General features: G+C 42.6%; 1 protein-coding gene across 2 annotated transcripts in view; it reads left to right on the top strand.

Annotated features, from left to right (window-relative positions):
• Window positions 1-23,240, top strand: part of MKLN1 (muskelin 1) — a 104,472-nt gene that overhangs the window by 78,605 nt on the left and 2,627 nt on the right. For both annotated transcript variants that reach the window (XM_082068485.1, XM_082068486.1), the window contains 4 exons: window positions 6,695-6,842; window positions 8,332-8,446; window positions 11,302-11,441; window positions 13,258-13,360. In XM_082068485.1, the coding sequence (XP_081924611.1) occupies window positions 6,695-6,842; window positions 8,332-8,446; window positions 11,302-11,441; window positions 13,258-13,360 (506 nt within the window). The remainder of the gene's footprint in view (window positions 1-6,694; window positions 6,843-8,331; window positions 8,447-11,301; window positions 11,442-13,257; window positions 13,361-23,240) is intronic.

Here is a 23,240-nt window from a genome sequence, read left to right as displayed (position 1 = left end):
ATTGCGTTCTCCAACACATTGCATCAAAAAACTTGGTGTTTTCTCTTTGTCGTAAAGGAGGGCACTACAGTGAAGTGAGGCCTTTAGGGATGGTTATCTTTGTGGCTACATAAGTGCTAGGAGCGAGAGATTTGTTAGTTCAGCTAGAGAATGGACAAAATGGGACTGAGGAAAATAAATGCAGCTGTGATAGAGTTGGATGTGAAGAGAGGCAGTGGTGGTACAAGTTGGAGGAAGTGTAGTCCAGTTGAGTAGAAGCGGTGGCTGGAGGAGAAGCAGAAATATGTATGTTGATGGAGCAGTCATATACTTTTAATTACTTAAAAAAAACCACCCCAAAACAACACACAGCCAACAACAAAAAATCCAACCCAACATGCATATGCAGGTGTATCTCTGAAACATACACGTGGTCTAGAGGTGCAACCAGTATCAGATGTATTCAAAATGCCATCTACTCTGCCCTTGTGAGGCCACATCTGGAGTTCTCTGTCCAGGTCTGGGCTCCCCAGTTTAAGAAGGACAGGGAATTACTGGAGAGAGTCCAGTGGTGGCCACAAAGTTGCTGAGGGGTCTGGAGCATCTTTGTGATGAGGAGAGACTGAGAGAGCTGGGGCCGTTCAGCTGGAGAAGAGAAGCTGAGAGGGGATCTCGTCAATGGTTATAAATATCTCCAGGGTGGGTGTCAGAGGATGGACCAGACTCTGTTCAGTGGTGCCCAATGACAGGATGAGGGGAAATGGGCACAGACTGAAGCACAGGAGGTTCCATCTGAATATGAGGAGAAACTTGTTTCCTTTGAGGTGCCAGAGCCTGGCCCAGGCTGCCCAGAGAGGCTGTGGAGTCTCCTCTGGAGACATTCAAACCCACCTGGACACCTTCCTGTGTGATCTGCTCTGGTGACCCTGTGTTAGCAGGTGGGTTGGACTGGATGACCTCCAGAGATCCCTTCCAACCCCAACCATCCTGTGATTCTGTGACCAACAACTTGCCTGACTGGCTTAGCACACAATCCATGACTAATCACGGACAGTGATTTCAGGTCTGAGGGAGCTCATGAGAACACTCGTGGTCAAGGTTTCTGTGATAATCCTCTTTGGCCCTGACTCAGGTTGTGCGTCAGAGCTGTTGGGCAGAGTGAGAAGTTCCTTCTGCAAGAGCATCAACCTCATCTTACATCCCTTGGCATCGAGTAACTTCCGAAGTCAAATGAGAACCAGCCTTAAACATTATTGTGGCTCATTTTTATGATGAGGTAGTTCTTGTGGGCAAACTGGTAATATTTTTCAGCCACCAGTGCAGTTCCCAGGTCTCTTGCTGGTTCTGGTTCTGGATACAGAACTGTGCACCTGATGGACGGGAGGGTTGGTGGGTAAGGACCACGGACAGAGGCGGCACAGCCCAGGCTGGGAAACCCTGATTTAAAACAAGACGTTGTCAGCAAAAGAGCAATTAAAATAGAAAGCACAGCTAGCCCAGCATGGCCAGGATCCAACTCAGACAAGCAGTCCAAACATCCCATTTTGATTGTCTTTGAGACACCTGATGTGTTTTGCATTTTGTTCAGTTTAAGATCTATCTTGCCAGGGGCCAGTGTGTCCCTTCCCATGGAAGTGCTTTATTTTTGTGAGGGACCTTATGTGCTTTTCATCTTGTGAGGTGCTTCTCAGACAGATCTCAAAAATACTTTGATGTTGAGAAGGGCAGGCAGCCACCAGATCCTAAGGATACTTTACAGAGATGGCGTAGCAGCAGAATTCTGTTCAGATTCACTAGCTGACCTGTTTTTTCCAAAATCTCATTTAGCTTTGGGAAAGAACTGTTGGGTATCGGGTTGTTGCTTTTTCAACATGACAACCAAACTGTTCAAATGGTCTCCTTAGTTGCTCCTCGGCTGACTGCCAAACGCAGTCTCATCATGAAAAATCCAAGAGGATAATCATTATCTTGCTGTGTCAACAGCTGGCCTGCATGCAATCTCTATCACTCATCAAGCTTCACTCCATTAAAGTTCAGGGGAGGTGCTGCTTCGGTTTTATAGGGTTTACAAGTAGCGCTATGGAGTAACTTGCTGAGTTACCACTTTTTTAAAATTAATTCATCAGGGTGGTGCCAGGTTCTGGCAAAGAACAATATCCATGTGATGTAGCTTTCTCCTATTCTTTTACTCACAAGGCATCACAAGAAGGGAAGATACTTGCAAGTCACTTTTGGTGGGATTAACAGTAACGTCTTCGGAGAGTTTTGTATCTTAGGTGGCACTAAAAGGTTGTCGATGAACTTGCTTAATTATCCTTCAGGAGTGGTCTGTAGACTGCAAGTTTTGTATTGTCGTTTTGCCAATGCTGTGTTTCAAAGCATGTTTAAAAACATGCTGTAGTATCCTCACAAATGAGTGATGCTATTTAATTTCCGGACTTCCATCTAGTACTATGAGAACCACATCTGTGCGAACTCCGATTTACTGCTTTGCCTGTGAGTTGTAAAAACTGTTTTCTTGCTTAGATGCTGGCAGCAGCCAACATTGTGCTTGAAACAACTGTAGCTGTTCACACATACAAGCCAAAAAAAACATTCAGCTTGCTGAAATGATCACTATGATCAAATAAATGCCCATAAGTAGGGACTGTGTTATGTGTAAATAGAAATTATATTGTACAGGGTTACACAGTGTCTGATTGAGGGTTTCACAGGAATTACTACTTGTTTATAGGCTGCTAACTTAAATCCTGTGTGGCTGAATATTGTTTTCAAATATTGAGGCCGTGAGCTTTTCATTTTTCCATATAAAAATAAATGAAGGTGTTAAGTCTTGGAGAGAGGATTCAGACCTCTTATTTTCAGTTAGTTGCCGCCCTTCTACCCTGGACTGGTTAATAAGATTATGGGGAGGAAAAAAATGTGGGGACACAAGAAAAGCATTCACCACATACTAGACTTTTTGGGATTGGATTGTTTTTAGTAATGTCTCTCTACAGCTTTTCCTCTTCAATCAGTAAAGTATTGTCGTGGGAGCCAAGTTAATATCGCATAGCGACAGGCGGGTGCTGTGTTCAAAACAACCAGGGCTGAGTCCTCAGTTGCTGCTTTATGTCCTTCTTGCTGCCCTGAGTGATCGCCAGGCCCGACAGCACTCTGAATGATGTGAAATCGGTGGAGATTTGCTCCAAAGCTGATTTACATCTACATTTACGCAAGTGAACTTCCATGGAGCCATCTTCAAGACTCTATGCACCCCTTGGATCCACTACATTGCAAATAATTGTTCTTGCAGGGCACTGGCATCACCCCTTATTTATGACTTTCTGCTCTGAGTCTTAAAATTTAAAAAAGAATAGATATATATCCTAAGCATTCAGTTACTGTCACAGGTTTGGTTTTGTCTCCCATGCAGAATTAAATTTCCCTTCCCAATGTACATTTTGTTCGGTAAATATCCCCAGTACTTTTCGTAAGTTTACAGCCCGTGTCCCTCTCTAATATGCTGACTGCAGTCGTTTGAATTAGATCCAGCGCTTGCTGCAGGTTCGCTGCGCTTGCAGATCATGAATCTCTCTTACCCTCTAGTGGAAGCATTTGTCAGTCTTAAGGATTTTCTGTGGCCCTTTTGCTCTGTCAAGGATCAGACTTCCTTGGTAAACGCTTTTTTGACATTTACATTGTCTTTAAAATATCACAGCATCTCCCTCTTCCTGTGTAGTAACTTGACTTATTTTCTGTATTTTTTCAGGGACTTGTTTACCAAATTTGTGTCATCTTATGCTTGTTTTTGTTTTGTTTTCTTTTTAATCATATTACATCTAACTTTCTAGTTCTATCTTCCTCTGCAAAAGACTAGATGTCAACTTTGTCTAGCCTAAGGCACTACTTAAATATGGTTTCTACACAGCTGCTTAGATAGGTCAAAGAGCTTTATGTAAGTTGTTCCTCATCTTAGGCCCTTACTAAATATTGGGATATATATATTAATTTTCTAGACTTTCTATATTTCAAGCATTCTAAAATAGAGGTTGATTTACAGCTGAGGGAAGCCTGAAGTTACTTGGCTTGAATTTGGTTTTGTGAATAAATCCTGTTCTTATCAAGAGCGAAAAAACAGGGGTGCTGAACTTTGGTGGTTTTTCCCTCCTCCGTTATTTAAATAATAATTTAAGCTTCAGGAAATAGAGCATAAACTAGGTACAAAATTCATTTACTAACATTTCAGGAGGAGGGATGGGACTTCCATAGACAATTTTCATATGCTTTCCCTATCAGTGGTAATAGAGCAACCATATTCCTCATGGTTATAATAGTTTTCATTTCAATGAGCCTGAGGTATTAACGCTCTGAAGATTTCCATGCTTTTTTTTCTAAAAACCCAGTGTAGTCCTGAATGTTCAAAGCAGCAGATAGGGTTGCAAAGACATTTTCCATGTACATTAGCATTACTGATTCAATTGAGATTTAGACTCTCCTGCCAGAAATGTCTCAAATACGCCTTGAATATTTTTCACGTTTTGGGTCAATGATTTAGTCCCTGACTATGGAAGCGAACACATTACATGTTGCTTTTCAGAAGTTAATGGCGTTTAGTTTGAGGAAATTGAGAACAAAAAGACAATTATACTGAGTGACTTCCACAGTCCTCATTAGTCTTATTTTAAAATTTCACAGAATCACAGAATGTCAGGGATTGGAAGGGACCTGGAAAGCTCATCCAGTGCAATCCCCCCATGGAGCAGGAACACCCAGATGAGGTTACACAGGAAGGTGTCCAGGCAGGTCTTAAATGCCTCCAGAGAAGGAGACTCCACAGCCTCCCTGGGCAGCCTGGGCCAGGCTCTGCCACCCTCACTGAGAAGAAGTTTCTTCTCAACTTTAAGTGGAACCTCTTGTGTTCCAGTTTGCACCCATTACCCCTTGTCCTACCATTGGTTGTCACTGAGAAGAGCCTGGCTCCATCCTCCTGATACTCACCCTTTATATATCTGTAAACATTAATGAGGTCACCCCTCAGTCTCCTCTTCTTTGTGGTTTGTAGCTAAAACAAGGTATGTGGTGGTTGTGCCAGCATTGTTCCCTGATTTTTATTTTATTTTCTTTTTCCTCTGCCACCCATTTGCTTATAAACTGGATTAATTTTCATTTGAAACTTGGAGGGCTCCAAAGGCTCTTCCTCCTGCTTTTTCATGAAACCATAAGGAAGGGTTTTGTCAACAGGACTCTGGGAATGAACCATCTTAATGTATTTCATTTTCCACTTTACATAAGAATTAAACGCTTTTTTTTTTAAGAAACATTTGGATTTTTTTTGGCTTTACTGAACATTTCAACAGGGGCTTAAACTGTAGAAAACCAAATGCTGCTCAGAATTCTTTAATTGATGTTTATTACTTTCCTGGCCTGCCAAATGAAAAGGTTGAAGTACAAGACCAAAACCTATTACAGAACGGGCTTGCAAAATACCATTTTATGAGTTCTTTAACAGCAATATTAAATGGTTTATTAGCGTAAGGCTTGTTTTCTGGGCCCTGCGTGCGATTCACAGTTAATTGCAGGGAAGGCTTTGCAAAATATACGAGTCCTGAGAATTTTTCATGCCAAAATCTTGATCGAAGGCCAGGAACCTTTACCAGCCTTTGTAAACTGACCCAGAAAGAGAAATGAGACAAACAGGATCTGTAAACAAAAATCACGTGCTCTTCACAGATACATTTTGGAAGGATGGTTGCCTAGGGAAGCAGGAAATGGGGAATTATACAACAAACAAAAAGGGCTGCCAAACAAATTTTTGCTGACCTTTTTTTTTCTGTGGAATTATGACGAAAACTGCTGGAATCCTCAGTATTTCACCATCTTTCTAAATCTGAAGGTGGAACACGAGACTAGTTTGGTGATTATACCACAACTCTTTAGAAAATACAGAAAATCTCCCTTTACGTCTTGGTCCTATAGGAAGCAACATGGGTTGTGAGCTGCGTAATCTTGAGTTAATCTTGAATATTTTTGAGTTTCCCAGCTTTTACAATGAAACTTTCTGGAATCTGCTGCTTCTTATGGTTGAGATAGTAACAAAATCACTCATCAAGGGTCATCCAGCTCTATCTTGAGGCAGTTTAATCCTCATTTCTGAGCTGATTGTCTCCCAATAACTCTCTCTGCCCGTGTGTTTCCCTACGAAACGGTGGCTCTCAGAATGGTTTTTGTACTTTCCAAGGGTCACAAATAGGAAGAGAATTGGAGAATTTGCGTTGGACTTGCCCTTAGCAAGGAGTCAGCCCCTCTGTGATGTTTCTTCTTCTCTGTCTTACCCTGCTTGCAAGGGCATGTGCAAGAAGCAAATGGTTTTCATAGTGATTTCCATATGCCTCATGTTTTGAGATGTGCCGCTGCGGTTTTAAATTGTGGTAAATAATATCATTGTGGAGGGGAGCTCATGGAAAATACCAGTTGGGAATCACTCAGTCTGTTGGGTTTGGCTTCATATGAGAGATGAAGTGATAAAAGCAATTAAAAAGAAGAAAAGTGGGAAACTTGGTAGTGAGGTTAAACTTAGGTGCTCTTTATCCCAGAATAATGAAGAGGTAGTTATGTGAAATGTTGTGCTTGCACTAGAATTGTGGAGGGACGGAAATCCATTTGTCTGATGCTTGAATCCGTTCCTGTATCCTCTATTTTATTGTTTCAGTGTGTAACTTTTCTTTTTTGTCAGTTCCAATGACAGGTTTCACTCAAAGGGCTACAATTGATCCTGAACTGAACGAAATCCACGTCTTATCGGGGCTCAGTAAAGACAAGGAGAAGCGGGAAGAGAACGTAAGGAATTCCTTCTGGATTTATGACATTGTGAGGAACAGCTGGTAAGTTGATGAAAGGGCTGCTGTTTCTGACACCCACACTGGCTTTCTTTAGAAAGCAATCCTACATGATCCTGTCTCCCAGGTAACTCTGTAACCTCCTATAACCATGGAACGGTAATGCTCAAGACAACCCAGATCCCTTGAGGCACCTTTTTCCCGTAGTCTTTAGAGACACTGTGGCAATAAGCCAAATGAGGGAGAGAAATCATATTAATTTCTTTATTGCAGGCAGATGGGGGGATATGGGGAAGTAAACCATTATAAGAAGCTTTTCCTGTTGATTATCAGTACCTTTCCAGAATCACAGATTCACAGAATCCCAGATGAGGTTACACAGGAAGGTGTCCAGGCGGGTTGGAATGTCTGCAGAGGAGGAGACTCCACAGCCTCCCTGGGCAGCCTGGGCCAGGCTCTGTCACTCTTACTGAGAAGAAGTTTCTTCTCAACTTAAAGTGGAACCTCTTGTATTCCTGTTTGAACCCATTACCCCTTGTCCTATCACTGGTTGTCACCAAGAAGAGCCTGGCTCCATCCTCCTGACACTCACCCTTTAGATATCTGTAAACATTAATGAGGTCACCCCTTAGTCTCCTCCAGCTCCAGAGCCCCAGCTCCCTCAGCCTTTCCTCACACGGGAGATGCTCCACTCCCTTCAGCATCTTTGTTGCCCTGTGCTGGACTCTCTCCAGCAGTTCCCTGTCCTGCTGGAACTGAGGGGCCACAACTGGACACAATATTCCAGGTGTGGTCTCCCCAGGGCAGAGTAGAAGGGCAGGAGAACCTCTCTGACCTACTGACCACCCCCTTCTAACCCACCCCAGGTACCATTGGCTTCCTGGCCACAAGAGCCCAGTGCTGGCTCATGGTCATCCTTCTGTCCCCAGGAACCCCAGGTCCCTTTCCCCTACGCTGCTCTCTAACAGGTCATTCCCCAATTTATACTGGAACCTGGGGTGAGCAGAGCTGGCAGCGTTGTTGTATTGAAGGTCTCTTCTAATGTGGGGCTGATCACTTCGAAAGATGTGAATGTTTTTCCATAAAAATGTTGTTTTCAGTTACAAATAAGGTCTGCTTAGAAATCAGCGATTGAAATACTGGCTTTGCTATAGTCTGTCGTCTGTAGCTGTACTTTGTCCAAGGTGGTATTGTCCATAATGAAAAATACTTCTTGCTGACAATTCTGCTAGCAAATAATGAAGCACCCAAAGATATTTCCAAAGTTTGTGACATAAAATTTTCTAGATATTTTTTCCTGCTGAAGTTGTGATTGGGGACTATGGTCAGCCAAGATGACCTCTGATTGTTGGATGGGTTACTATGTAGAGCTAAGAATGGGGATGGGATAATAGAGGACAGTATACAGACAAGAAAATTTTTGGTGTTGTATGCCAGGCAGTTCAAATTGATGTTTTTTACTTTAGAGCTTTTCAGTAACTTTTTCTGCTTCCTGTAGGGATTACTAATCATTACTCGCTGCCTTGTATTTCAGGTCATGTGTCTATAAGAATGACCAAGCAGCAAAAGAGAATCCGGGTAAAAGCCTTCAGGAAGAGGAGCCCTGCCCAAGGTTTGCCCATCAACTGGTGTACGATGAGTTGCACAAGGTATGAAGGTCCAGACACACATACAGTGATTTTTTTTGTTATTATTTTATTGCTCATCCAGTGTATTTGCTGTTTCAAAGATGGTACAAAGAGTATAGCTTCTCGTATAGTGTTAATGTGTGGATTACTGCCATTTAAGTTACAGTCTTTTGAAATAAGGTGATACGTCAATGTGAAGTAGACATGATAGCTCCTAGATGAGGGGCGCCAAACTCATTTTCATATTTATTTATTTTCCTACTTTTATACAGTCCTAAAATTACATTTGGTCCTCTGAAGGCAACCACAAGGCTGATGTGGCCCCTGGTGAAAACGAATTGGACACCTCTGTCCTAGAAGAAATCAAAATGCAGACAGTGGGATATACTAAACCTGTACACAGTTGTGGAAGCAGCTCCTAGCTGTTCTCCTACTTAAAAACACTTGAAGCTTTGTTCATTGTCTTCAGGGACTTAATCTCACAACCTGTTAGTGACTAAATGGTCAGTTACCAACACTTCTAGGAGAAAGTGTCTTTGACTGCACTAATTGCTGGTAAGGAACTGCTCCAAGAGAGATGCCTTACTTTGCACTGCACATCAGAAGCAACCGTTATTCTTTAGCACTGACTTTAATGGCCACATTCATGCTTAAATATACTTAAAATTGTTTGTAGCATACATGACTACTCAATAAACTTAGGGCTCTTTGGCTATTAATCAATAAAGCACAAACCCACAGATTAGGTTACTGTAACTTCATTAACCAATGAATTTAAACTACTCTGACATGCTTACTTAACCTTTCACAGATATTTTGCAATTAAAATAAAGTTTTTCTAAATGTTTTTTTTCAGTCTGAACTGAAAGAGACAAATACATTTTAGTCTCATCATTCTATGGGATGTTAATCAAATATGTGAGAACCCCAACTAGCCCAAAAGTTTGGGGATAAGGGGGATTTTGAGGAGGAATAGGTGTAACTTCTGTATTGTTTGTCTTCATCACAGACATGTTGGACAGTAAATACTGTTCTGCTTCTAATGGTTTACTTCTAAGTGTAAGGTACTATGAAATCCACAGCAGTATTTCATAAGTTACTGTGAAGGTTGTTGAATCATGGCAGTTGCCCAGCTTTATCTGAAGAGCTGTTTGATGTACTTGTTTTGAAGAGTCTTATTTTTAGAAACCTCTGTTCAAGTGACCTTTCTAAACTCCTCTGATATAAATAAGGAGAGCCTACACCAGTGGGATGCAGAATACATTGTTTTGAGTGATTATTTTTAAAGCAGTTGAAGAGAAAGGTGACCTGTTGGACTTCTTGAACCGCAGTATTTGAAGACCCTTGGTGACTTGTTTAATATCAACAAGTTTGGAGTCTGTGATGCCAAATGATAGGAAGAAAAAGAAAAAGTGAAGATATAAACAGTCCCTTTTTAACACTTACACTTTTCTTGAGACTTACCTATCTCTGTAAGTCTAGCCTTGTACTTCAAAGGTGTTTTATCCTGAATTTATCAGAATGGCTGTTAAAGACTTCATTTGAGCTACTTTGACCAACACAAATGAATTTTTCATACAGGTATATTTAGTATTTCCATGACCAGCGTCTCAGGATTGCTTGAACTTTTTTTGAAGAAAATCAGTCATGGTTGTGACCTCTGATATTAAATAAGATTGTCTTCTTCATCTGTTGTTTTTAGGATTGCAGTTTGGGCTTTTTGTTTTGCTCTCACTCAGTTAATTCTTTCCTTAGTGCCCAGGTAGCGTATTGAGTGTCTTGTAGCTAGGCTGCTGTATTCAAGTGAGACAAATCTGCCCTTCCAGGGGCCATGGAAATCATAGAATCATTTCGGTTGAAAAAGACCCTCAGAATCATCGATCCAACCATTAACCCAACACTGTCACTAAACCATGTACCTAAGAACCTCATCTATATGTCTTTTAAACCCCTCCAGGGACGGTGCCCAATTCCCTGGGCAGCCTTTTCCAATTCCTGACACATATTTTTCTCAACAAGTCAAATTAAGGCTCTGCAGAGTTTATGGGACATGTGCGGACACAGGCCTGTTGGTCATTTCCCAGGATTATGCTGGACTGGGCTTGTCACTTGGATCATCTGTAGGACTTCCCACTCACTTTGCCAGTGGCCCTTGGTTTTGGAGAAGATAATGGTCTTTGAGTCAAGGAAAAGTCTGACCTGTGGTGCTTTAGTTGTGCAGCTTCAGCAAGCAGAGCATTAGTCTACAAAATTCATTTATTTTCTGAGCCCTTCTTACAAGCTTAAGTGTTTCTTCTTCAGAGAAAATGAATAATTGCTGGAGTCATCTCACAATTACATGGGTATAATCTGCTCCTCCCCAAATTAGAGAAGGGCTTGATAGAGGTGCCTTAATTTAGCCTCTCATGACAACAAGAATTTAGAATCTTTGAGGACAATGTTTGAGAAGAGGTTGGCAATCCATCACTTTGAGTATTATTTGCATCAAGTATTTTGAACAAGGCCTCAAGAATTGGCTCATATCCTTCATTTCTGCTCATAGCTTACATGCGTAAAGGATTTATCACACTCATAGGTTTGTGCTAAAGAAAGAGATTGCGTGGTTTGTGGACTTTCGTTGATAAATATCTCAGGAATCTGCTAGAGGGATGTTCTCACAGTGCAGCTTTTTTATTACCTTAAAATGTAAGCAGTGTAAGAGAACTTTCTTCATCTCCTAGGGGACAAAATAAGGCTAATAATAAGATGGAGCAGCTTGTGTAAAAGACAGAGTTTTCTCCCTCTGGAATAAACCTCTCCAAAGATGCTGACATAGTAAATAGTCTTTGTTTAACAGATGTACACAAGCAATCAGCTTTTTGATCTGCTTTGCTTAGGTTCACTATTTATTTGGAGGGAATCCTGGCAAGTCCTGCTCTCCAAAGATGAGATTAGACGATTTCTGGTCTCTGAAGCTCTGTCGACCTTCAAAGGAATATCTGCTAAGACACTGCAAATACCTCATCAGAAAGCACAGGTATGGAGACAAAAGATGCTCTGCAATTTTCTTTGCCAGTGCGTCTTTTTGGAAGTTTCTAAAACATGAATATATTGTAAACTGTTTTGTGAAATATTACTTTGGTTATAGGATGGTGTGCAGGTTTCTTGATTATTTTTAACTTAAATATTCTAATAATAAGCAATAGGGCAGGGCTAAACTACAGAACTTCATTCTGGTTTTACTGTGTTGTTCTAGAACTAGAAAAGTCTGACTATTGTGTGGAGAATTGTTAGATTCCCTTTTCACTCTGCGCCTCATCAACATGTGTTTTGATACCGTCACTTCCCAAAGAAACTGAGTGTGTTTCTAAACGCGGTGCTAGGAGATAGTAACAGCTCGTGAGGATGCCAGTGAAGTCTGGGGGGCGGATGCTTTTGCACATCTGAGACTCAACCACGCCAAGGTCTTCGGAGATTCTCATTCAGAATCACTTGAAACATCTCACGTGGAATTCAGCTACGCCGCGGTGCTGCTTGCGCTCTGGATGTTTCAGAGCTGCCTTGTATTTGCTATTTAGGGCAACAGCTTTTTAAAATCAAGCTGATGGTGTTGCCTTAGGCAAGAAATTGCAGCAGCGAGGCAGCCTTTTGAGACCCAGCAAATTATTTGAAGCCAATAAATAGCTCTTTCTGCATTCTTGGTGAGAATACTTTGTTACCAGGTTCTGCCAAGAGTTGGAGGTCAATTTTTACTGATTGTATTTTACTTCTGAGGCAGCAAGCAAATTGCTGCGTTCAAATCGCAGTCCCTGTGGCTGGATCAGGCTTTTGGCAGATTAACCATGCAATAGATGTGAATACCTACAAGAACAAATAAAGGTCTTGCCCAGTAATCTGGGAGGCTTATTAAACCCACGTGTGGTTGTACGCAAATGCAGCTGTACAGCCTCCAGAGACAGCTCTGGATTACTTGGTTTTGCTTGCTTAAATTGCATTCGAAGGAAGCGTTGCTGCAATTTGTCTGGCAGATGCTTGGGGTTTATGTACCGCGCTCCCATTTATTGGGGTCCGTTTTCACAGAAGCGTAGAATCATGGAATAGTTTGGGTGGGAAGAGACCTTCAAAGCTCATCCAGTCCAACCCCTGCAATGAGCAGGGACATCTTCACCCAGATCAGGTTGCTCAGAGCCCTGTTTAGTACCAGTTAACCATAGCAGAGCCAAACTGGTCAAGCACAGAAGAGCAAGGTGTGGATGGTGACACTTGTTTAAGGTACTTCAGCTCCCTTGACCATGGTGATATATTCTAAGAAATTTGATGCAAATGTTTGGTAGAAATTAACTTTTATTACCAAAATGTTGTGCACATCAGGTAACAGACGTGGTCTTTGTGCTCCATGCACTGGCTCAACACCTTGCATCTTCAGACAATTTCTAAATTTGGGTGACATATGTCCATTGCTGTATAAATAGCCAAGCAGATAACCCAAATAAAAAAACAATATGATTGAATCTATTCAGTGTGACTTGTTTCAGTTTGACAAGCTATACCCTGTTAAAGGTAATGGAAATATATTAGGAATAAAATATCTTGTGTAAGGTAGTTGATATAAGGCAGTTAAGTAACAGAATGTGGGTTTTAGGGTACTCATCTGTAGAACTGAGAATTGTCTGAGCTGTTTTCATGGGAAGGCTTAATGCTGTGTGTTGGTGATTCAGATAATGACAAATAGAGTGCCATCCTGCACTCGACAGGTGATGAGGAAAAGTAGATAATTTTAAGCCTTGTTTGATAGGTTTTGCTCTTTGTAGAAATAGTATTACTTAGTCCTGTTTTCTGTCTCTTCTTTGCAGGTTTGAAGAAAAAGCTCAGACTGACCCTCTTAGTGCACTGAAATACCTGCAGAATGATTTGTATGTCACTGTGGATCACTCAGACCCCGAGGAGACAAAAGAGGTAGGGATGGGCGATCTTTTTCTTACTTACAAAGAAATGTAAACCACGTGCTCACAGTTTAACTTTAAGCCTCTTAAACCTTGTTTTCATTCAGTTTGGAGAGCTTTACAGGTGCATGACACTTTGTTATATCATAAATTTCGCTGTGCTAAAGATCATAATGATTTAGAAAGTCATTTTATAACTGTAGATCCAGATAAAATAGCTTTTGTACTCAGAATAGTGAAGACTAGGCTTTTGTTTTAGTTCCAACGTACTAGTGTGTATTTTGGGAGCTTTAATTGAAATGCAAACTCTCTGAAATGCCACGAGTCCATAGTTGGTTGTGTGGTAGAAAGTGAATAGAAACCCTTATTCCCACTGCCTTTTGGCTTGTCAATATTAAATAGCTCTAGGGGAGGGAAAGAGGTTTTTCTCTAGATAAGTATTTCTGGAAGTGGTTTGTATATATACATTGCTCGCTAACCTTAAACTCTTATTTCCTCTGCCTCTTGAATATTATCCAGAAGGCATGTTCTTTTGTTTCAGGAATTTGTTCCCATTTCCTGTTTTGAGTCCATTACCACAGTACGTGTCACTTTACAAAAAGGATTAAAGAAATAGTGAGAAGTGTCAGATAAGGTGGTTGATGTGACTCGGCCATTAATTTCCACACGGAACGTGGGGCAGCCGGCTGCATGTACAAACATTCAGCTCTTCCGGGTAGATGAGGAAGAGGAGACCATGGTTCTTACCACATCCTTGCATTAGGGACTTCGGAAGTGATTTGACAGCTCGTTTTATAAAACTGGAGAATGGGCACTCCTATGCTGAGTCTCTGGATTAAATTGACTTCAGCAAGGCATTTGACACAGTCTCCCACAGCATCCTTACAGCTAAACTGAGGGAGCGCGATCTGGACGATCGAGTAGTGAGGTGGACTGCGAACTGGCTGAAGGAAGGAAGCCAGAGAGTTGTGGTCAATGGGGCAGAGGCCAGCTGGAGGCCTGTATCCCGTGCAGTGCCTCAGGGGTCAGTGCTGGGGCCTGTATTGTTCAATATATTAATCAATGATTTGGATGAAGGAATAGAGTGACTGTCAGCAAGTTTGCTGATGACACCAAGCTGGGAGGAGTGGCTGATACTGGAAGCTGTGCTGCCATCAGAGACCTGGACAGGCTGGAGAGCTGGGGGGTGGGGAAATTTAAGGAAATATAACGAGGGCAAGTGTAGAGTCTTGAATCTGGGCAGGAACAACCCCAGGTTCCAGTATAAGTTGGGGAATGACCTGTTAGAGAACAGCATAGGGGAAAGGGACCTGGGGGTCCTGGGGACAGCAGGGTGACCATGAGCCAGCACTGGGCCCTTGTGGCCAGGAAGCCAATGGTACCTGGGCTGGATTAGAAGGGGGTGGTCAGTAGGTCAGAGAGGTTCTCCTGCCCCTCTGCTCTGCCCTGGGGAGACCACACCTGGAATCTTGTGTCCAGTTGTGGCCCCTCAGTTCCAGCAGGACAGGGAACTGCTGGAGACAGTCCAGTGCAGGGTAATGAAGATGCTGAAGGGAGTGGAGCATCTCCCGTGTGAGGAAAGGCTGAGGGAGCTGGGGCTCTGGAGCTTGGAGGAGACTAAGGGGTGACCTCATTAATGTTTACAGATATCTAAAGGGTGAGTGTCAGGAGGATGGAGCCAGGCTCTCCTGCAATGATAGGACAAGGGGTAATGGGTTCAAACTGGAACACAAGAGGTTCCACTTTAAGTTGAGAAGAAACTCCTTCACAGTAAGGGTAACAGACACTGGACGAGGCTGCCCAGGGAGGTTGTGGAGTCTCCTTCTCTGGAGGCATTCAAACCTGCCTGGACACCTTCCCGTGTAACCTCATCTGGGTGCTCATGCTCTGGTGGGGGGATTGGACTGGATGAGCTTTTGAGGTCCCTGCCAACCCTGACATTCTGTGATCACTTAAATCTGTTGGTTTTAACTTATTACTTCAGATAGAGAAAAGATCATTATACAGACACTAAAAGCTTTTTTGGGGGAGAAATTGCTGCTTTCATAAGCACAGTATTGAATTGTAGGGTTAGAACAATTAAGAAAAAAATACTTGTATTAGGGTCTTGGAACTGATCATGTTTGTCATAAGTTCTGTTCAGCCTTTATAAACATCTGATCCAATAAAATGTTTAAGTACTGTGCCTTTAAGTTCTCCGTTATATGGTTTATCATATAAATTGTCCCATTTATAATGGCTTTACATCCCAGCCATTTCTAGCGTGGGAAAGGCAAATAACAGCTATTTTGGCTTTTCTTCAGGTAGAAAAGGCTTTTCTTCTTATCCTTTATGCAGCATTTTAAGGGGGCTCAGCCCAGTTGTGCCCCGTCTTCCCAGTGTGGTAACACTTTACTAGTCTTATTTGAACCTGTAACACACAACCACCATTCTGATGCTCTCTTCTCCTCTTCTTCTCCATCCCACCCACTATAAGACCATGTCCTGAGTTCTGACCTCAGTTTTTCTCATGTGCTGGTAGCCCCATCATGCCTGTGAAGGTCGTGCCTCTTTTTGACCAGTTATTCCTGAAGAAATCTTATGTCTCATGACCATTTGGGCCTTTTTATTGCCTGAACAGCAAACATGTATGGTGTGACCAGCAAACTCCTTTTCATTCATGCTGCCTGCTGCCACCAGCAGACCAAAGGAACCTTGTGCACATCTAGCATAGGAAATCCTGTAATATTCTACATTTGATTTTCCCAGTTTCACTGTGTAGTATTTAACTTGATCGCCTTGTGGGAATGAAGAATTTACCAGACTGCGTGGACTCCTCTGATATTTTGGAGAATAGCAGTTTTGTCATACAAGGTAGAAATAAAGTGTTAAACCCAAATCCCTTTTTATAAAGCATACTATTGTTCTGCACATTAGTGATGAAGTGTTTGACCTTAGGTGGCTCAATCCAGCTGAGTATATTCTGAATCACAGAATCATTTTGATAGGAAGAAACCCTTAAGATCAAGTCCAACCATAACCTAAATCTAGCACTAAGCTATATCCCTAAGAGCCTCATTTATACTCCTTTCTTTGCAGGCCTAACACCTGATCTGAACAAGTTGCAGTAACTTCTGTGTCGTGCTGGTCCGTCAGATCAATGCATATCATTCAGCATAAGTAAAGCTCTCCTTCCGGCAGTCTCCTACAATCATTCAACAGTTTATGGAAGGGTTTTTTGTTTGGCTTTTCTTTATTCTTTTTTTATTAATTGTGCTGGTCGAAAAGCTTAAACTCCCAAATCTTTTTATGCTGCAACAGATCTGCCAGGTATATGGCACAGAGCCAGTTATTGCGCTGGTTCTGACTGGGTGTATTTCCACTTGACGTCAATTTACCTTCCGGTTATCGCATCGAGTTGGCTTTTCGCTCTGGCATTACATCTTCAAATAGCTCTTGTGCTTTCCAAAGGACTGACGCAGGCTTTTTGGATTCCGTTTCAAATTTCAAGCAGCAGTTTGATTGTGTCACTCAGCCCAGACACCTACATACTGTCTTTATTTGTAGGTGAGATCGTCTTAATTAATATCAAAGGCTATATATCTGATCGGCTGCTCTGTGCTGGCTACAGCCATTGAGTGTTGCAAAGCTTCTTAGTGTGAGAAATATTAATGGAATTGGGTTTTGCCTGTAATTTTCCTTCTCTCTAGGGCAACTGTTAGATTTAGGAAGGACTGAAATGAATAGGTTTATCCCCAACTTTGTGCTACAGTTGTCTTGGAGACTGGTCTATATGGCTTCATGTGTTATAGTTTAGATATGGGCAGTGTTACATAGTATTGCAAGCAGAATTTCACTCTGAGGTAAGGCTTACTTGCTTTATAATAAAAGTAATTTCTTCTAATTTTGTTAGGCAAGTCTCTTCAGCTGTTTGGAGTTGGATGCCAAAGAAAATAAACAGACTGTTCCTGAAACTTTGTCGTTAGTAACCGGTTTTGTTTAAAGTAGCATTAATGATTGACAGTAGGAACACACTCCCAGATCTTCATTCCTTTGTTGTGAATTTTAGGGATGCTAATAGGTAAAAGGTTTATAGTTTTGTTTCCTTTTTGATTATTCTAAAGCGAAGTAGATGCCTGCAAATAACAGCTATTGCATGGTGCTTTAGTAGCCACAGGCTCTATGCCAGTCCTGTCTCTGCATTTGCCCATAAATGCAGATCCAGTTCTGTGATTCTGCTTTAAATTGCTTTAAACCTCTTCAGTTAGTTCGGTGTTTTCAGATCAGTGAACCTCTGACACTGTATGCAAAGGAAGGTAGATCCCCCGAGCACGTGGAAGTTTGTCTGTGGATTCTAGTTCATGGAGAGATTAAAGTTGTATAACAGGCTGGTATTTGTTAGTGTAAAAATTTCTGGTGATGTGGGTGTTCTTCTAATGTCATATCCACACAGATGTGCATTTGCTGGTACTTTAGAAGTAGAGGCTTTTAAAGATAAAAGGCTGGTCCAAATAGAAAATCAAAATGAATTCCAAGTTTTCTACTTAAGTCAAGGAAAAAACAGGTGATATTAAAGCACAAAAGCATTAGTAGATCACATTCAAGGCTAAAGGTGGTGTTCTTTAAACACTGGAGTAATGACATCAAGAACTTTGCAGCTGCTTAATGGGCTATAGAACAAATTGAGACAGTACAAAAAATGACCAGTGCTGCCCACGTAAAGGAGAATAACATGATTTTGTACATCGAGATTCAACTACTGGTGAAGCTCAGTCTTGTGATTGCTGTGAAACAGATACAAAGCGCAAGTAAAATTTGCGGTATGTTTTACTTGGAGTGTGGCAGGAGAAAGAGCAAGGACCTGGAGGCCAATTTGAGACCTGACCAGCTCGTGGATTGACACTGGAGGCCCTTATTTGAGGCTGCTTCATACTTTCCATTCTTGAGACCTTGTCTTTAATACATTTGCCAGATAAAGCCAGCGAGGCCCAAAAGTATTGTTTGAGTCTTCATCAGACTGATATTTCTAGGAAAATGTGAAGCCCAAATGGGAAAAATAGTTCTAAGAAAGAGTGGAGGAAAGCGTGCTTGTCTTTTCTGTGTCCTGCTGTGATTCTTGGTAAAGCCTCAGAGTCTGAGTGCTGCAGCAGCTTTGGAGCCAAGGAGCCTTTACAAAAACAGCGTTCAGCCTTCCCAATTTCAGCTGGTGACGGTCCATCCTCAATCATTTGAGCCTCTCGCTGCTGCTTTGAGCCTACGCTGCGAGGCACCGTCCCAACAGACCTGGTCAAAGCTGAGAAACTGCTGAACGCTGTGATCTGAGCACTCGTTGTACAGATGTTAGGGAAGAGGAATTATGTCTGATTCATACAACCTGCGGGGTATCCCAAACAGGAGTTACTCATTGCCCCTTCATGGTAATCGTTTCATTTGCACAAAGGGCAGAGCCACGCAGCTATCGGTAGAAAATGAAATAAAGTACACACAGAATCACAGGATGGTTGGGGTTGGAAGGGATCTCTGGAGATCATCCAGTCCAACCTACCTGCTAAAGCAGGTTCACCAGAGCAGATCACACAGGAAGGTGTCCAGGCGGGTTTGAATGTCTCCAGAGGAGGAGACACCCTCAAATCCTGGTGTTAAATCCAGTTGCCAAACACTCTCAGACCTGCTGACCACACAGATCCCTAAATCCTGCTGACCAGCCCTTCCCACACACACAGCCCCCCAAAACCCTGCTGTACAGACCCTCCATCACACACAGCTCCCTGAAACTCTGCTGACTGCTTCCTCCCCACACACACAGCCCCTCCAAACCCTGATAAGCACCTCACAGAACCACAGGATGGTTGCGGTTGGAAGGGACCTCTGGAGATCATCCAGTCCAACCCACCTGCTAATGCAGGGTCACCAGAGCAGATCACACAGGAAGGTGTCCAGGTGGGTTTGAATGTCTCCAGAGAAGGAGACTCCACAACCTCTCTGGGCAGCCTGGGCCAGGCTCTGGCGCCTCAAAGGAAACAAGTTTCTCCTCATATTCAGATGGACCCTCCTGTGCTTCAGTCTGTGCCTGTTGCCCCTCATCCTGTCATTGGGCACCACTGAACAGAGTCTGGTCCATCCTCTTGACACTCACAACAGATAAAAGAACAGTGATGTTGGAAACATGGAGATCATAAATTGGAATACGCCAGCATTAATATTACCCAGCTAGTCTTAATTTAGCTTCCCTCTGAATGTAGTTGATTATATTAGTAAACCTTATATTAGTGAGCCGTGTGTATAATAAGCCAGATATATAACTAAAATAGCCCTATTTAGTTAAGCAGACATATTTATCTCTAAGGAACTCCTGGTCCAGTGCAGAAGGTGGGTTGCATCTCCAAGAGGGAAGTTAATTGTATAACGAAGGGAACTGTTGTCTTTTGAATGGAGGCTTAATTTGAAATGGATGAAGCCAGTGAGCTGGAGGGATTGTCAGAAGAAAATGGGTGGTATTGTGATTAAAGCAGTTGGATGCTTCTGCTAGATAATTGAATTCTGGTCCTGCCTCTGTAACAGAGTTGCTATGTGACGTTAAGGAAATAATTTTTCCTAGATGGTCATTAATTGAGTCTTTCATTCTGGTGCCTGATGGGAGAGATCTGAGGTATGATTTGCTCGAGGGCTTCACTCTTCTGGCTGCAAGTGAATTCAGAAGAAGCTGCGTAATACTGAGTGTTTTGAAAAATCAGCTTCTGGTTGTTTCAAATAGGGGACCCAGAATTAATCAGGATTTGAAGTGCTATGTGTTGGGATAACAATACGGTAGAAAAACTGATTAAGAAATTCCTTCTTTAGAGCGGAGTTTGAACTTCATGAAGAAAAGAATGTGCTGTGAATAGTGTGTAGGAGACCTGGTCTTGAGTAAGCAGTAACTGTCCTATGTGTTTGGGGAAAACATTAGGGGACCTTTGGGATAACATCATGCTGTTTGGTGGCATTGTAATGCAAATGCAAAGTGAACTAGCTCAGGCTCCCATAACTGATGTTCTTAACTTACGTGCTTGGCTTTTTCTATCAGAAAGTGCTTTTTAAATGTGAGATGATACATAAAATATCATTTCAAAACAAACAAACAACAAAATTCAAGGTTAACTGAAGTGCAGTGTCATCAGCGAAGGAGGAAAGATGCTCCTTCCCCACAAAGCTGGAAAGAAACTTGTAGCTGTGAAAATCCATCATGCCCAGTGCAGCTGAGGCTGGAAAACTGGGCAGAGGGTCTTTTCAAGGGTTTTTTGGTCTCAGTTAAGTGATTTACAAGCTGGATCCTGCTTTGTATGGTCCCTTAGTTGGGTATCCTGAGACCCAGCGTCCAGCACAGCTTGATTTCTGTTCATAGTGTTGCTGGGGGAGGAAGGGGAGCCCCTCAAAGCATGTGTCACCCACTTGGTCCCAACAAAAGCTTCATGTGCCACCAGGGGCTTGGCAGGAGGCCTGTCAGGCAATTGTATGGGAGGGAGCAATGGCCAGGACATGACCTTTGCTATCAGAAGCAGCACAGATTTACCCACCGGCTTTATTGGAACTTTTGGAGCTATTTATGCTGGGCATGTGTTTAAGTACGTTGCTGATTTGGAGCCAAGAAACTCTTACATGTTACATTAGCAGTGAGGTACATGTGTAGTATTGCAGTCCCTGTTGATTTCATATAACCAGACCTCGCACTCAAGAGGGTGCTTAATCAACCTCTTCCCTCTCTTCTGCAGTTTGCCAGTCCTGGATCTTTCTAACCTGTTCTTAAATACATCCAGTGCTACCTTCTGTGATAACCTCCCCAAGAGATGCAAACTTATTCCAGTGTGTTACAGTCCTTATTTTAGACTTTTTTCCTATTGAAACTGATCTTGAAGTGTTTTTGTGGCTTCTTGCTCTTGTAGATTTACCTTTTTGTAGCAGCCTTTTACATTTGTAGCTTTTAGCAGTTTTGTCCTTGGACATTGTTCTGTGGAGGCTCCACAACCCTGACTCCTTTGAACCTTCTTTCTAGAGCTTGATTTTCAGACCACTTGAATTTTCTAGTGCTTCCCTCACATGTTGCTAATTGATACAGGGGATCCACAAGCCTTATTGTAGATGAGACTTGTGAGCCTTGATAGCAGCAGGAGCATTTGATTTATATTAAGATCTTATTCCTTTTCATGTATTTTTGCAATAGGATTCTGCTGCTCTATTGTAACTCCTAAATGTGTTTTCACAGAGCCTGTGTGCCCTGGCCTGTTTTGTATAGCCAGTTTTATGTTGATTTGAGCTTGGCCCTAGCGGTTTGCTCCTTGATTCGTCATTGTAATCGCAATTGTAATCTCTATTAGAGAGCAGTGTAGGGGAAAGGGACCTGGGGGTCCTGGGGACAGCAGGATGACCATGAGCCAGCACTGGGCCCTTGTGGCCAGGAAGCCAATGGTACCTGGGGTGGGTTAGAAGGGGGTGGTCAGTAGGTCAGAGAGGTTCTCCTGCCCCTCTGCTCTGCCCTGGGGAGACCACACCTGGAATATTGTGTCCAGTTGTGGCCCCTCAGTTCCAGCAGGACAGGGAACTGCTGGAGAGAGTCCAGCGCAGGGCAACAAAGATGCTGAAAGGAGTGGAGCATCTCCCGTGTGAGGAAAGGCTGAGGGAGCTGGGGCTCTGGAGCTGGAGGAGACTGAGGGGTGATCTTATTAATGTTTACAAATATGTAAAGGGTGAGTGTCAGGAGGATGGAGCCAGGCTCTTCTCAGTGACAACCAGTGATAGGACAATGGGTAATGGGTTCAAACTGGAACACAAAAGATTCCACTTAAATTTGAGAAGAAACTTCTTCACACTAAGAGTGCCAGAGCCTGGCCCAGGCTGCCCAGGGAGGTTGTTGAGTCTCCTACTCTGGAGGCATTCAAGACCTGCCTGGACACCTTCCTGTGTAACCTCATCTGGGTGTTCGTGCTCCATGGGGGGATTGCACTGGATGAGCTTTTGAGGTCCCTTCCAATCCCTGATATTCTCTGATTCTGTGTAAGCTGGATAAATGGAAAAACAGTCTGCAGCCTGTCTGCTCCCTCGCTGGCAGCCTCTCTGAGCGTGGTGTGTGGTCTGTGGACTCGGCAAACGTGTCCTGCTCTGTCAAGCAGGTTATCGCTGGAAACCCACAATGATGCTGACCCTGGGGCACAGATGAATCACTTCTGATTCATGGCTCCGTTTTGATGTCAAACCATTGGCGGCTACCCACAGGAAAGTTATTTCACCTATTTGCCATTCTCTGGTAGCTTAATCTAGGTGATACCGTGATAATTTGCTTTAAATATCTTATAAATGCATCAGAAGTCCTATGAAAGTCAGAATGGACAATGTCTGTTGCCAAGTAGGCATCCGTAGGGCCTGCTGTTTTGTAGAAAAAAAATCAGTTTGTGATAGAACTTGCTGTTGCCAAATCCACATTGGCTGCTACTTTTACCTTCTCCACTCCTAGATGCCTCCAACTTGTCTGTGTTCCCATTCTTTCTTGACACTGAAATTGAACTGATGGATATGTAATTCCTGGCTGTTCTTCCTCCTCCTTCTCTGAACATATTTTGCTTCTCTTCTTTTTTTTTTGTCCCCCTTCCTTTTTTCTTTTGAGCTGCGTGCTGTAAAGACACATAGATAAGAGAAATAAGATTATAAGCCTTTAAGAGATCAAGTAATTCTTGAAGGAAACATGACAAAGCACTGAGCTTTGCTGCAACCTGGGTAACTAGAAACAGCCGAGGAAGATGCTGTGTTCACCATCTACCAGTAAGACATGAAGGGAGGATAAAACTGGGAGTGTGCTACTGAAAATGTTTTTACTCTTGATTCTGATGTTCCCAAGGAAAGAACTATTTGTTGTTGTTTTTTGCTTTAGCCTTGAGATATGAGCT

The sequence above is a fragment of the Streptopelia decaocto genome (genome assembly GCF_964273445.1).
Source record: "Streptopelia decaocto genome assembly, chromosome: 1".
NCBI classification, from domain to species: domain Eukaryota; kingdom Metazoa; phylum Chordata; class Aves; order Columbiformes; family Columbidae; genus Streptopelia; species Streptopelia decaocto.
The sequence above is the reverse complement of the archived record's forward strand: the minus strand, read 5'-3'. Positions and strand labels throughout refer to the sequence as shown.